Source organism: Lagopus muta, chromosome 1 (assembly GCF_023343835.1).
Source record: "Lagopus muta isolate bLagMut1 chromosome 1, bLagMut1 primary, whole genome shotgun sequence".
NCBI classification, from domain to species: Eukaryota; Metazoa; Chordata; class Aves; order Galliformes; family Phasianidae; genus Lagopus; species Lagopus muta.
The window spans coordinates 170,536,674-170,549,299 of record NC_064433.1 but is presented as its reverse complement, the minus strand read 5'-3'; the positions used below and the strand labels follow the sequence as shown (position 1 = coordinate 170,549,299).

The 12,626-nt window shown below is 41.8% G+C and overlaps 3 protein-coding genes across 13 annotated transcripts in view; 1 reads left to right on the top strand and 2 right to left on the bottom strand.

Annotated features, from left to right (window-relative positions):
- The window catches only part of ALG5 (ALG5 dolichyl-phosphate beta-glucosyltransferase), a 19,807-nt gene extending 15,742 nt beyond the window's left edge, over positions 1–4,065 (bottom strand). The window contains exons 1-4 of the mRNA XM_048948703.1: positions 3,873–4,065; positions 2,943–3,114; positions 1,426–1,472; positions 702–770 (exon numbers count right to left, since the gene is read on the bottom strand). Coding sequence (XP_048804660.1) covers positions 702–770; positions 1,426–1,472; positions 2,943–3,114; positions 3,873–3,950 — 366 coding nt within the window. The 5' untranslated portion in view covers positions 3,951–4,065. The remainder of the gene's footprint in view (positions 1–701; positions 771–1,425; positions 1,473–2,942; positions 3,115–3,872) is intronic.
- On the top strand, positions 4,011–12,443 carry EXOSC8 (exosome component 8). The gene is made up of 11 exons (XM_048948728.1): positions 4,011–4,113; positions 4,465–4,501; positions 5,929–5,992; positions 7,166–7,239; positions 7,807–7,852; positions 8,865–8,970; positions 9,055–9,100; positions 9,353–9,449; positions 10,201–10,321; positions 11,416–11,522; positions 11,941–12,443. Exons 1-11 carry the CDS (start codon positions 4,097–4,099, stop codon positions 12,054–12,056), a joined length of 831 nt encoding a protein of 276 aa, XP_048804685.1. The 5' UTR covers positions 4,011–4,096; the 3' UTR covers positions 12,057–12,443.
- The window catches only part of SUPT20H (SPT20 homolog, SAGA complex component), a 35,970-nt gene continuing 35,756 nt past the window's right edge, over positions 12,413–12,626 (bottom strand). For 10 of the 11 annotated variants that reach the window (XM_048948386.1, XM_048948423.1, XM_048948440.1 and 7 more), the window contains one exon: positions 12,413–12,626. In XM_048948386.1, the coding sequence (XP_048804343.1) occupies positions 12,489–12,626 (138 nt within the window). In that variant the 3' untranslated portion in view covers positions 12,413–12,488. The other variant, XM_048948432.1, reaches the window with a different exon arrangement.

Here is a 12,626-nt window from a genome sequence, read left to right as displayed (position 1 = left end):
TATAGCACACTGTTTCAGACTTTTATACTAACACAAACATTCAAAGGTAAAATAATTTTCTACTACTACTACCTACTTCTCACTCGTCTTGCTGCTCTCTGTGGTCTTAAACAAAAATTCAGTGATGTAAAATCCCATTCACACTGCAGAGATGTGCAGGTTTTGTTCCATGCTACGGGGGAAAGAAAGCATGAGCTTTTCCCTCTCATCTTCTCTAACAGTTGTTGCAAGTCAACATTCATCGAAGTAGAAGAACACAGAACTGTGTGGGAAACACTGCTACTGCCATTGGGGTTTTTAAATGAACAACGTCATGAAAGATAAGGCAAAGAGACAGACAAAATGTCAGCTCTCCTGTCAATCACAGTATGAACCAGGTACTTTAAAAGGCGTCTTGTGCTTCCTCAAGATCACATTCACATCACTTTGCATGTGAAGAATACATTAGAAGTTGTTAACTGAAGCTAGGATTAGAACTTCTAGAGTTTCAGCTGCAGGAAAGACCATTAAGAGTAATAAGCATTTGAAAAATAATTATATGTGTATATTTATGTATATGTGATATTCATACTGCATGTAGGACCATAACAGAAAACGTTCAGAAATATGAATTTGAATCAATTACTTCAAGTGCCAAAATACATCATCATTATATTTCACAACTGCAATATAAAAACCCATACCTCTGATTGTTTCCTTACCTCTGTGGTCCGATCTTTACTACCATCATCAACCACTATTACTTCATAAGTGAAGGAAGGGTCTCGTTTCTTAAAAAGAAGAACACAAATAGTGCACTGCATGCCATTTCTGAAGTTCACAGCAGGCCTTTTAAGCATCAGCATTCTTTCTGTCTGGCAGCTTTCAGCTCATTCCCATGTGCAGACAGGCTCCAATATTATGCAGTAAATTTGCTAACATAGTTACTTTATTGAAATAATTTTGCCATATTTGATGCCTCTTCCATTACACTGGTTGCCATATTTTTCCTCAACTACTTTTAGAACTGAAAAATCAATTAAATTCATAAAAACAAGGAAGCCCAAAGCAACATTACTGCTAAAACAGATAAACAAAACCAAACACCTTCTTAATTCAAATAAGCAACCCTGAAGAAGAACAAATGTTTAAAAACTGGTTGGGACCAACCAATATGTAGTTTAGAATGTTAAATGTATTGTTTATCCTCATCTCTGTCTTGGAGAAATCATACATCATACAGTAGCACATTCAATTTAATTAAATAAAAAAAAAAAGCCTTACAGCATACTATCCAAAAGAAAGTGAACTGATAAGACACGTTGCACTTCCAAGAGGCTGTTATACTGCTTTAACATACACCAAAATAACAAAGTTAATAGAACACATCCTTCTTATACATAACACATAGAAAGACAGCATTTTTTGAATGCAAAATTAAAATACCTGTCTTTTTTCTAGGTAATCCAAAGCTTCATCCATCATAAGAGGCACTAGAGGGAAAAAAAAAATAAAAAAAAATCAGTAGATTGTAGTAGATCAGTAGACCAGGCTGAACAACAAAGGCACCAAAAAGCATCAGCACAACCAAGCTGACCACAACCAGAAGGGGAACATGAGTGAATTGCCTCAACCATACAACACTAGTGAACAAGTTCAGGACCTGCGATTCAAAGCCCTGTCCTTTCTGAATGCAGAAAAGGCGGTGAAAAAAATCATACATGCAGGACAACATAAAATCATTTCTTTTAAAGATAAGAACCAACATTCCATTTTGAATTAGGTAATGATATCAAGTACTAAAAAAAATAAAAAAAAAAATAATAAAAAAATAAAAAGAAATTCTCCAAGACAGATCCTATAAATCAGCACTGATTTCTCCTGTTCAAGCAAAGCGACAAACATCAAGAGAAGCTCCCAATGACAGTCAGTATTATGTCCTCTCTTACTAAGGCTGTTAGCCACAATGATGCCAAAGAGTAGGCACTGATTTATCTGCATGTTAGAAAAATATTCAGCCTCATGGCTGCCTTTGGTTCAAGTATTATTCTGCCTCCAAAGAGAGAGATAACTAAGTGAAAAGCACAAGGAACATGTGAAGTCTTTGCTTACTGGAAGTATGTATGGAGAAGCAGGACTGAGGAATGCACTCTTCTCTATAAAGGGTCAAATTCTTTACTATGAAAGTAGTGAGGTGCTGGAACAGGCTGCCCAAAGAAGTTGTGCATGCCCTGTCCCCAGAGGTGTTCGAGGCCAGATTGGATGGGGCCCTGGGCAGCCTGGTCTAGCATTAAGTGGGGAGGCTGGTGGCCCTGCATGTGGCAGGGGGGTTGGAGATTCATGATCTTTGAGGTCCCTTCCAACCCAGCCATTCTGTGATTCTGTGAAAGGGTCAGGTGTTCTTCCTGTCCATGTCTCTCTCAGTGGAATCCTGAACAGCTCACTACTTTCACTCACCAAGAACAGGAATAACGTCAGCTACCACACATCAACAAGAACAGCTCTAGAGCTTAATGATTTCTATCAGATATGAAAGCACTCACTTTTTAGTATTTTGTCCTCATAAATAAGGCCAACCACACAGCAGAATGAGAGACAAGAGATCACCCTTTTCCTTGCTTGTCTGAGACTGCAGCTGTTGCTTACAGAGTAGGAAGCTCTCTAGTTTCAGAAGTCTGTTTCTGCGTCTTGCCTTATAGCAACTACTGGGGCAGTAAGCAGCTTTCTGCTGCAATTTATTAAAATAAAGCAGATTGCTACAAGTGCCCCATGCTATTTTTAGCATAAGAAATCAAATTACACAATGTTTTAATTCTGAAACTCAACCTAGTTGGTCAGTTTTCTGGAAACTACGTACAGGCCTGTTAAAGACTACCGCCACCAGAAAGAAAACCTCCGCATTATCACAGTCACAACAGACTTCACTTTTTTTTTTCTTTTCCTCAAAACAAGACAAATCTTACACCGGTCTTCCTCGTTGTAAGAAGGCACAACTACAGAGAGTTCCTTTGTAGGGGGGTCATGGATACTCGGTACAGGTTCTTTCCTGCCTTCAGCACAGGTGAAGAATTTTTCTTCAGCGTGTCGGTGGAGGGTTGGCATTTTTACTGCGGTTACGTGAGCAATTATACAGACCTGTAATGAAAAAGAAGAGAAAACCTTTGAGCTCTGTTTATAGAATCATAGAATAGAATCACAGAATGTCCTGGGTTGAAAGGGACCACAATGATCATCCAGTTTCAACCCCCTGCTATGTTCTGGGTCGCCAACCAGCAGACCAGGCTGCCCAGAGCCACATCCAGCCTGGTCTTGAATGCCTCCAGGGATGGGGCATCCACAACCTCCTTGGGCAACCTGTTTCACAGTGTCACCACCCTCTGAATGAAAAATTTCCTCCTAAGTTTACCTACCAGCACCCTGTTAAAGGTTTATCTAACACCTGAATGCACTACAAGGGGCAACCAAAGACATAACAAGATAGAGCAACAGTAGTGCATTTTATCACTGAGCTGTAGAGTGCTTGGGTTGAAAGGGTCATCCAGGTCAACCTCCTGCAACGACCAGCCAGGTCAAGGTGCTCAGAGCTTGAACAAGCCCGACCAGGGATGCTTCCAAGAATAAGGAATCCACCACCTCTCTGGTATCCTGTTCCAGTGCACAGCCTGCACCAGAGGGCCAGAACCCTCTCGTGTAGTGGCTGCCACTACATTGCACGGTTCACCAGTCCTGGCCACAGAGGCAGGTATTCCCACAGGCGCGGTGAGAACCCCTTTTCTCCAACGCACCTCGGACGAATACAGCCAGCGGGAGCCCCAGCCAGCGGGAGCCCCAGCCAGCGGGAGCCCCAGCCCCGAGCGGCCCTCGCCCCCACGCGGGATGCCCGCAGCTCTCACCAGGAGCAGGAGGAGGGCGGCCAGGACCGCCAGCACCGCGCTGAGCTCGGGCAGGGATAGGGGCAGCGGCAACGCCATAGCCGGGGGGCGGCAAGGAGCCGCTGCTCCAGCGATGCGGAAGCCGCCGTTTCCCCGCCCCACCGTACCGTGCCGCCAGCTTGGGCTTCCGGGCCGGGCCGCTGCGCAGGTCCGGAACTACGGCCGCAAAGGACGGCGGTGCCGCCATGGCGACGGCTTTCAAGTGAGTCGGGGCGTCGCGGCCCCTGCGATCCCCGCGCTGTAAGGGAGCGGGTCTGTTCGGGCCGCGCCGCTTTGGGGATGCGACGTGGCGAGGGCGGGGCTTCTCCTGTGGAAGCCGCCGTTGCGGGGTTACTCGGTGACGGGGCTTCGCGAGGGTCCGTGGGTGGCTGCGTTAAAAGCAGTAGCGCTCCGGGGGACCGGGAGCTCCCGGGTCCTTCAGGGACCGCGCTGCTGAGCGGTTTCGCTGCCCGCCTTCGCTCTCAAGTGTTGCCGAAGGCTCCCAGCTCGCTTTTCCCTCCTGCGCTCTTGGTGGGAGCTTGCACGTGAACCCCCCCTTTTCTGTCTGTTTTAGAACAGTGGAACCGCTGGAATATTACAGGAGATTTTTGGTGAGTAAAAGATGGTGTGCGTGCATACCTCGGTGTTTGCAGCTTTCTTTTGAGTGCATACGGTTTTTAAACTTGGAATCATACAATCATTAAGGTTAGGAAGACCTCTAAGATCATCCAGTCCAACTGCCCACCTGCTACCAACGCTGCCCACTGCGCCACGTCCCTCAGTGCCTTGAATGCCTCCCTGCATTTCTTGAGCACCTCTGGGGACGGTGACTGCAGCACTCTGAGAAAAGATTTCCTGCTACCCAACCTGAACCTCCTCTGGAACAGTGTAAGGCCATCCCTTCTCATGCTATCACTGCTATCCATAAGAAGAGGCTGACCCCCACCTCGCCACAACCTCATTTCAGGCAGCTGTGGGGAGCGATGAGGTCTCCCCTGAGCCTTCTCTTTCCATACTGAACAATCCCAGCTGCTTCAGCTGCTCCCCATCAGACTTGTGCTCCAACCCTTCATAGCTTTGTTGCCCTTCTCTGGCCTCGGTGTCTTTCTTGTCCATCTGGAAACCTGAAGCTGTGAGGGAAAGGCATAAACCTTGTCAAATTGGGGAAAAATGGTCATGAATCTTTCAGAAGTTGTTTTTTCTCCTACTTGTGGCATTGGTACCACCACAGGTTGTGTTCCTATTTAACTGCAGGTGAGTAAATGCTTTCATTGGCTTTGTGTCTCTTTTATAAAGGCAGGGCTCTCAGATGCTGCTAAATGCTAATAGAAAATATTGCTACTGACTGCTCATCATAACTGTGAAGGAAATCTGCTAGCTTTCTGTCATGCAATCTGCATGTTACTGAAACAGCCTCGGCTTGGAAATGAGTACAGTATTACTGCAGTTCTTGTAATTGAACCAAAAGTCTCTGATTTTTGAGAAGCTTGAACTTGTGATGAACAGTAGACCAGCTCTAACATGAAAATGAATTGATGCTGCTTTTAATTTAAGATTCAGGTTTTGTTGTACAGTGTCTGACTTGGCAGTATTTAGAGGTGTTATGTTTGGTCTGATTCACTCTGACCTTCATTGTCAGAGTTCTGCTGGGTGAGAGTAAGGAAGGGAGCTGTACACAGGTAAAAACTGTCATTTTAAGTCATCAATAAGTATCCATTTCTGGGTGGTTTTCTGAATCTAGCCTGCGGTACTTATCCTTGAGACAGACAGTCAATCTGTTATATTAATCTTCTAAATAAGTTAAATTAAAAAAAAATTGTGATCTACAAGCCTAAACTGGGTATCACTTGATAGAAAAACAAGTTGGAATAAGACTGAGCTTGCGCTAGCAATTTTGTAACTATATTCGTACTACAAGAAAAACAATGCTTTATTTTTCCCTTTAATAAACACATTGTTCTGTTTGATATAATATGCTATGTTTGGTGTGTTCTTTAATCAAATGTTTTCTAATTTGACCTCTGTAAATTTTGTTTAGAAAGAGAACTGTCGACCTGATGGGAGGGAGTTGGGTGAATTCCGAGCAACCACTGTCAACATAGGTAAATACTTTTTTGGAATGTCTTTAATGATTCTACAGTTCTATTTAGGAACATGGCTTAGTGGTGATGAGTTGACAGTTGGACTAGATGATCTTAGTCATCTTCTCCAACTTTTAACGATTGTATGCATAATAATAATGGGAGTAGTATTAATCTCTTAATAGCTAGTTAATGATTTGCTTTGACTTGTCAGTCTTCATGGTGCTCACATTTTGAAACAAGAGAGCATTTTTATTTGTAGTTCCAACAAGCATTAAAGATAACAGCATGCTCACATCTATTCAGTGCTTCTCCTGGGCTGGTGTGCAAAGCATTATTTAGGAGGTCTTGGAAGCTTGTCTGTTGCAAAGATGAGCAGCTCACGCTGTAGATGCTGAAAGCAGCATCTGTGTCAGCACTGACCAGTGAACAGTCAGTGCCTATCACCTTGAAAGAGTTGGGCTCTCCCTGCTCCTGTTTTATTCAAAGTCTGATGAGCAACTGTCTCAAGCAGAGGCAAGATAACTCTAGGCAGTGAGCAGAGACCTTACCTGCCTTTCTTGGCCATCACTTTCTAAAAGCACTGTGCAGGTTAGCATTAAACTGCCATGGCATCGCTGCTGATCATTGCTCAAACTGACACTGCAGGTTTTTTCCTTTGTCTAATGTTGCCTTTTCATGAGGTCTTGCTGTAAGCCAGTCAGAAGGTGATCTTGTCATTGCCATCCTTGATTAGTGGTTTGTAAGTTTCCCACCAGTAGGATTGTGGCATTTAGAGCTGGGTTTTTTGCTGTTTTACCTGTTTGTGTGGTAACACTTTCTTGTAGTAGAACACTGAGTGCTTTTAATTTAAGGGATATTTTTAGTTCAGATTTGTATTAATCGGCCAAAAATAATATGGTGATCATGGGAAAGCTGGATCAAGATAATGAAGCAGACTTATTTGGTAACATTCTGGGGGAAAACACTAGAAATACATTTTGGGTAATGGATTCAGTGATTCTTAGCTTCAATTTTAGGATTGCTAGTAATCCAGTATTTTGACTGCTTGCTAGAAAGGGAAGCTCAGCTCCCATCTTGGGTCATCAAGACTTTGCTGAGACTGGTTTAGAATAATGGAGAATAAACACTGTAAAGGTGGGTGTTAAGGATGAAAGAGAACAGATTTTACTAAACAGCACTTTCTCTCTTCAGGTTCAATTACAACTGCAGATGGTTCTGCCTTGGTGAAGTTGGGAAATACTACAGTAATTTGTGGAGTGAAAGCGGTATGGTTGGTTTTGATTTTAACTTGTCTGTTAGCTGAGTTTGTACCTTCATTTGTAGAATGCCTCTCCCACAGATAAGATACCAATAAGATACCAGTCAGGCAGAATTACAGTCTTTCACTTGAGTTATTTAGTTGTCCAGTGCAACTTGTACATTCAGAGCATGTGTGTGTTTGTGATGTGTGCTGTGCGCAGGGGAGGACGTGCACAAGGATATAGGAGCTTTTCTCCAGAAATAACAGAGTAATTGATGAGTTCCTTCAGATTGATCCATAAGTGGGTTGGTGAAGAGCTGGCTGAGCTGTTGTGTGCCTTGTTAGCTCAGCTCTGGTGGCCTGCCATGAACCATGAGACAAATCACTTCACACCCCTGCAGCAAGAAGTTTTCCCATAGGTGAATTAGAGACAGTTTGCTACCTATTAACTTGCAATCAACTCATTAAAAATAGCTCTTTTAACTCTTAACTGTAATAGTAACTGGCAAGAAAATGATACTTCATAAACGAAATAGCAGGAAAATCATTTTGAACAGAACTCAGCTCTTCATTTTTACCTTTTTTATTCCAGGAGCTTGCTGCACCTGCAGTAGATTCTGCTAATAAGGGATATATTGGTAAGATTTTTGGTATCGTTCTTATGCAGATCTTTTCCCTTCAGCTAAAGGGCTGCAATCATGGGACAGATTGAGTGTGCTGTGAAGGCCTCTTAAAAGAAAGAAAATGGTTAGCACTGTATTATCTTCCTTGAAATCAGTTTCCAAATTGGCATTCAGGAAGTGGTGCTTCAGAAATTTCAGAACTCCCCTGCTCTGCTGTGAGTTTTCCATGCAAAGATGTTCTTTTTCATTCCTGGTTCCAGCCCAGGTTGAAAATAAACCTCCTCTGGGGGATAAGTGTGTATGTTAGGAGGAGGAAGGTAGTTCATCTCTGAAATACAGCGCTGTGAAAGGCTGTGCAAAGGCATGCATCTTTATTGAAGTCTGAACAGACAAAAAGTGCTTCTTGTGAAAAGAGTGAACTAAAATCTACTTATTTCTCAGGGAACTGTAGAAATCAAAGTACATCTGCATTCCTGTGTGATTGTTAACTCTGTGGAACTGAGATCTTCTGCAAAATATGTTGTTTGCAGTGAACTTGATACTGGTCTCAGATTTTCTTCTACCCCCCATGAATGTTTATGCATGTTTTTGCTTTCAGTTGAAAGCATCAAGTTTTGACAGTTGAAGAGCAGAGAGCATACCAGTAAAGCCAGGCAGTGGGATGAATGTGGTGTTTCATGATTTAATCAAGAATGCTTATGGACACTTATGAACACTTATGAAGAACACTTATGGAAGAGTTTGCATGTGGTCATGATATTCATAGCAGGAATACAAGTGGAAAATGGTACATATCAGTATTGGCTTTCCAGTGGAATATGCATTTCCAACTACAGACTTGTACAAGTCCTTTACTACAAAGTCACATTGAATTTCTTTTTTGAGGGGAGAGGTAGAAAGGCTTGACTGAAAAAGTCTTGGTTTTACCTTTCGTTTCAAGTATATAAAATGGTATTAGAAGTACATATTGTCCTATTTCTATTTCTGAGTTCCCATTAGTTTATAACTAACAACCTTTGCTCCCCAGTTCCAAATGTAGAATTGCCATCTCTCTGCTCAACGAGGTTTCGCTCCGGACCTCCTGGTGAAGAGGCTCAAGCAGCAAGCCAGTTCATTGCAGATGTGATTGAAAAGTAAGATCCATTGTGCTGCATTTAAAATACAAAAAAACTGCAGGATGGGTTTCTGTTCCCTGGTTTACACTCATTTTATTTTAGTTCACAGATAATAGCAAAAGAAGATCTGTGTATTGCAGATGGCAAGGTAAGTTCTGTCTCCAAATGAAGAGGGTCATAGTAGCAAGATCAGAGTGTTACAACTTTAAAGAAAATAAGGGGGGGGTATAGATTTTGATGAGTTTGTTTTTCAGTCAGCATAGATTTATGTTTGAAGAGTAAAAATTTCTTTCTCATGTGAGAAATAAGTATATTTATTCAGGTGGCCCGTGTTTGCTTAGATATTGCACTATTTATTTAGCTGCTGTAATACATCACATGTGCAAACCTTTTTTGGTAGCTTGCTTGGGTGTTATACTGTGATATCATATGTCTGGACTACGATGGAAACATCTTGGATGCCAGTACCTTTGCTTTGTTAGCAGCACTGAAAAATGGTAAGTGGAGTAAAACACACTGACTACTGCTGCTGGCAGAAATGGCCACTAACTTAAATATCTTACCTTGTTCATCTTCCCTTGCTCATTGATTTTGTGTAGGCAGAATAAGTTGGGGGCTTTCTTGTTTGGCAGAACAGAATATTCCAAGCTCTTAATGTATTATAGTCTGAAATAAGTGTTTTCATGCATGCAATACATTGATCGATCCCCACAAGATGTGGGTTAAACACACATGTAGGAAAGCTTAAGGAGAAGGTTACAGTAAGGCTTCCTTTCTTAGTGTGACCTGCATGCCTTTAAATTCCTGTGGCTACTTTGCTCTTGATTTCCCTGTCTCCAACACTGTATGGGTTGACAAAGAGTTATCTGATGATTAGATTGTGGTTTTTTTCTAGATTTATGAAACATCTGTATGTCCTGTAGGCTTTTTGGGTGGGGAAAAATGCTTTTTGTTAAAGATATTGTAAGTGTATGGTATTTTGGAAGCAGAAAATGCTTCTGTGTAAGGAAGAATGTTATATACTTACTTGAACAGGTACTTCTAAGTTAAACACTTTCCTTGAATTTAAAAAATGCTTTGTACAGGAGCACCAGTAATGTAGCCACGACTCTATTCTCATCTGTTTTCAGTGGCTTATCAATATGGTAGTAGAACAGCTGAACTGTTTCAATAGCCTTGGATATCTCTATGCCTACTGAGAACAGCAATGCTTAATATCGTACCAATGCAATGCTTTCATTTCTTCAGTGCAGCTGCCGTCTGTGACTATAAATGAAGAAACTGGTTTGTCCGAAGTTGATTTCAAGCAGAAGAATCCCTTGGTTATCAGAAAGCATCCAGTTGCCACGTCGTTTGCTATATTTGATGAGTAAGTCTGTAACTGTTTTGTACTTAAAAAACTGCTGAGTGTGTAAAATCACAGAGTCACAGAATGGTCAGGGTTGGAAGGGACCTCAAGGATCATGAATCTCCAGCCCACGTGCAGGGCCACCAACCTCCCCAGCTAATGCTAGACCAGGCTGCCCAGGGCCCCATCCAATCTGGCCTTGAACACTTCCAGGGATGGGGCATCCACAACCTCTCTGAGCAGCCTGTTTTCCAGCACCTCAGCATTCTGTAAAGAATTTCCCCCTGAAATCCAACCTAAATCTTCCCTCCCTCAACTTAAAACCATTTCCCCTTGTTCTGCTGTTATCTACCATTTCAAAGAGTTGATTCCTCTCCTGTTTGTCAGTCACCCCGCAGCCTTCTTTTCTCCAGGCTGAACAAGCCCAGCTCCCTCAGCCTGTCTTCATAGGGGAGGTGCTCCAGTCCCCTATTATCTTTGTGGCCCTCCTCTGGACCCTCTCCAACAGCTCTGTCTTAAAAGAAGTAGCGAAAACCAGAAGGTGCTTAGGATGACAATTCTGCATGTCTCATCCACTTCTAGTGAAGAACCTAGTGAAGGCCTGTTCCTTTTGCTCTTGCTACCAAGGCCTGTCCTGCTGATCTGTAGTTCTGTTATGAAAGAGTATGCAGCAGAATGAAACAAAGTCTGTCCAACTTCTTCCTGTGACTTAAAGCATAATGGTTTCCCTGCCTAAGACAAGCTTGAAAAGTAGTCTAGGATTGAAGTTTCTGGAATAGGTATTGTGTGTTTATGCAGTATTTTTGAGACAAAAGAATGCTAAGAACAGATAATCTTTTAAAAGTGTGTATACATAACTGATATAAAAGACGGTAATTTTTGAACAGCTTATATCAAGTATTTGTCAACAGAGGAAATAAAAAATACCGGTCCAGCTAGAATAAAATCTCTTGATAATGGAAACATATTTACCCAACTTGAAATATGACCAGCACTCCTACGTCCTTGTTTCTGTAGGTAGGGAATCTGAGAGTTCAGGGTAATCACATCTGATAACTTGGTGATATTTATGGTACATCACAAACTAATGCCTGCATATGTTTCTCTTTCAAAAGCACATTACTCATTGTTGACCCAACTGCTGAAGAAGAAGACTTAGCAACTGGAACAGTGACTGTTGTCACAGATGAAGATGACAGACTTTGTTCTGTCCACAAACCAGGTACTTCCAAGCTTACCACACAAGAGCTAAAGAAGAGGATGGTCTTTTCTTGACCTACATGTTATGTACCTGCATTTCTTTGTAAAATGTGGGCCCTTTATGACGACAGATTGCTTAAGTACTGATTAAACCACTTACTGTTAAAATCCATCTTGAAGGAGGCAGCATGACTGTTAAAAAGTCATAACTGGTCCTTTGTATAGCAAAAGGCAGATTTTGAGCATGTCTGCATTTTAGCCCTAATGTTTCTTTCCTGTGCTTGAGGTTATAGTTGGGGAAGCTGTATAACTTCCCAGGTGAAAACTGCTGGTTGGGAGAATTACTGTATCACTACTTTGATGTGGAAAATACAATTAGGGATACGTAACTGAAGTACAACTGGAAAACCATTTTCCTCTTTTTTCCTCCCAATTCTTAGGTGGAAGTCCTCTGACAGGAGCCAAGCTTCAGGACTGTATCAGCAGAGCCATTACGAGACACAAAGAAGTAAAGAAGCTGATAGACAAAGTAATAAAAAGTATAAAGCCCAAGTGAACAAAAAGATCTTTTCAAAAGTGGATTTATAAAAATTGTATTTGTTACGGTGTTCACAAACCTTTTTATACTAAATAAACAAATACTAATACTACATTTACAAAGTTCATTTTCTTCTAAAACGTTTTTCACCCTTTTGCTATGTACAGTGCTGCTGAATGGTAAAAAATACAAGATAAAACATTCTGTTAAAAAATTAAGTGACTTACGGAAGCCAGACCCCAGCTGCTTTATTGATGAAGTCATTACATTATGTAGGAATGGCTTCCAAGGAGTTCATCTTTTTTCAGTGTCATGTCAAAAGTTCAGTTTCCCAACAACACTATAAAATACTGATTTGTTTTTAAGCTTTATCCTTTTTAAACAGGGAAAAAAAAAAAACAACCCACGCCTTTAAATCATTTTTATACTAAGGAAAAAAAAGAGAAAGTCTCAGGATTTTGGAGGGGCAGGTGTGCCTCTTTTCCTTTTACTTTTTGAGTGGCTGCCTGAATGCTGCTGATGTCGTAGATGAGCTGCTTGTGCTGCTGCTGCTGCCATAGCCATTTGATGCTGCAAGAATCGCAACTG

Coding starts and splice junctions, on each gene's coding strand:
- EXOSC8 (XM_048948728.1), top strand. Junction 9,101..9,352: donor TGTGTATTGCAGATGGCAAG/GTAAGTTCTGTC, acceptor CTTTTTTGGTAG/CTTGCTTGGGTGTTATACTG. Junction 9,450..10,200: donor GTTAGCAGCACTGAAAAATG/GTAAGTGGAGTA, acceptor TCATTTCTTCAG/TGCAGCTGCCGTCTGTGACT.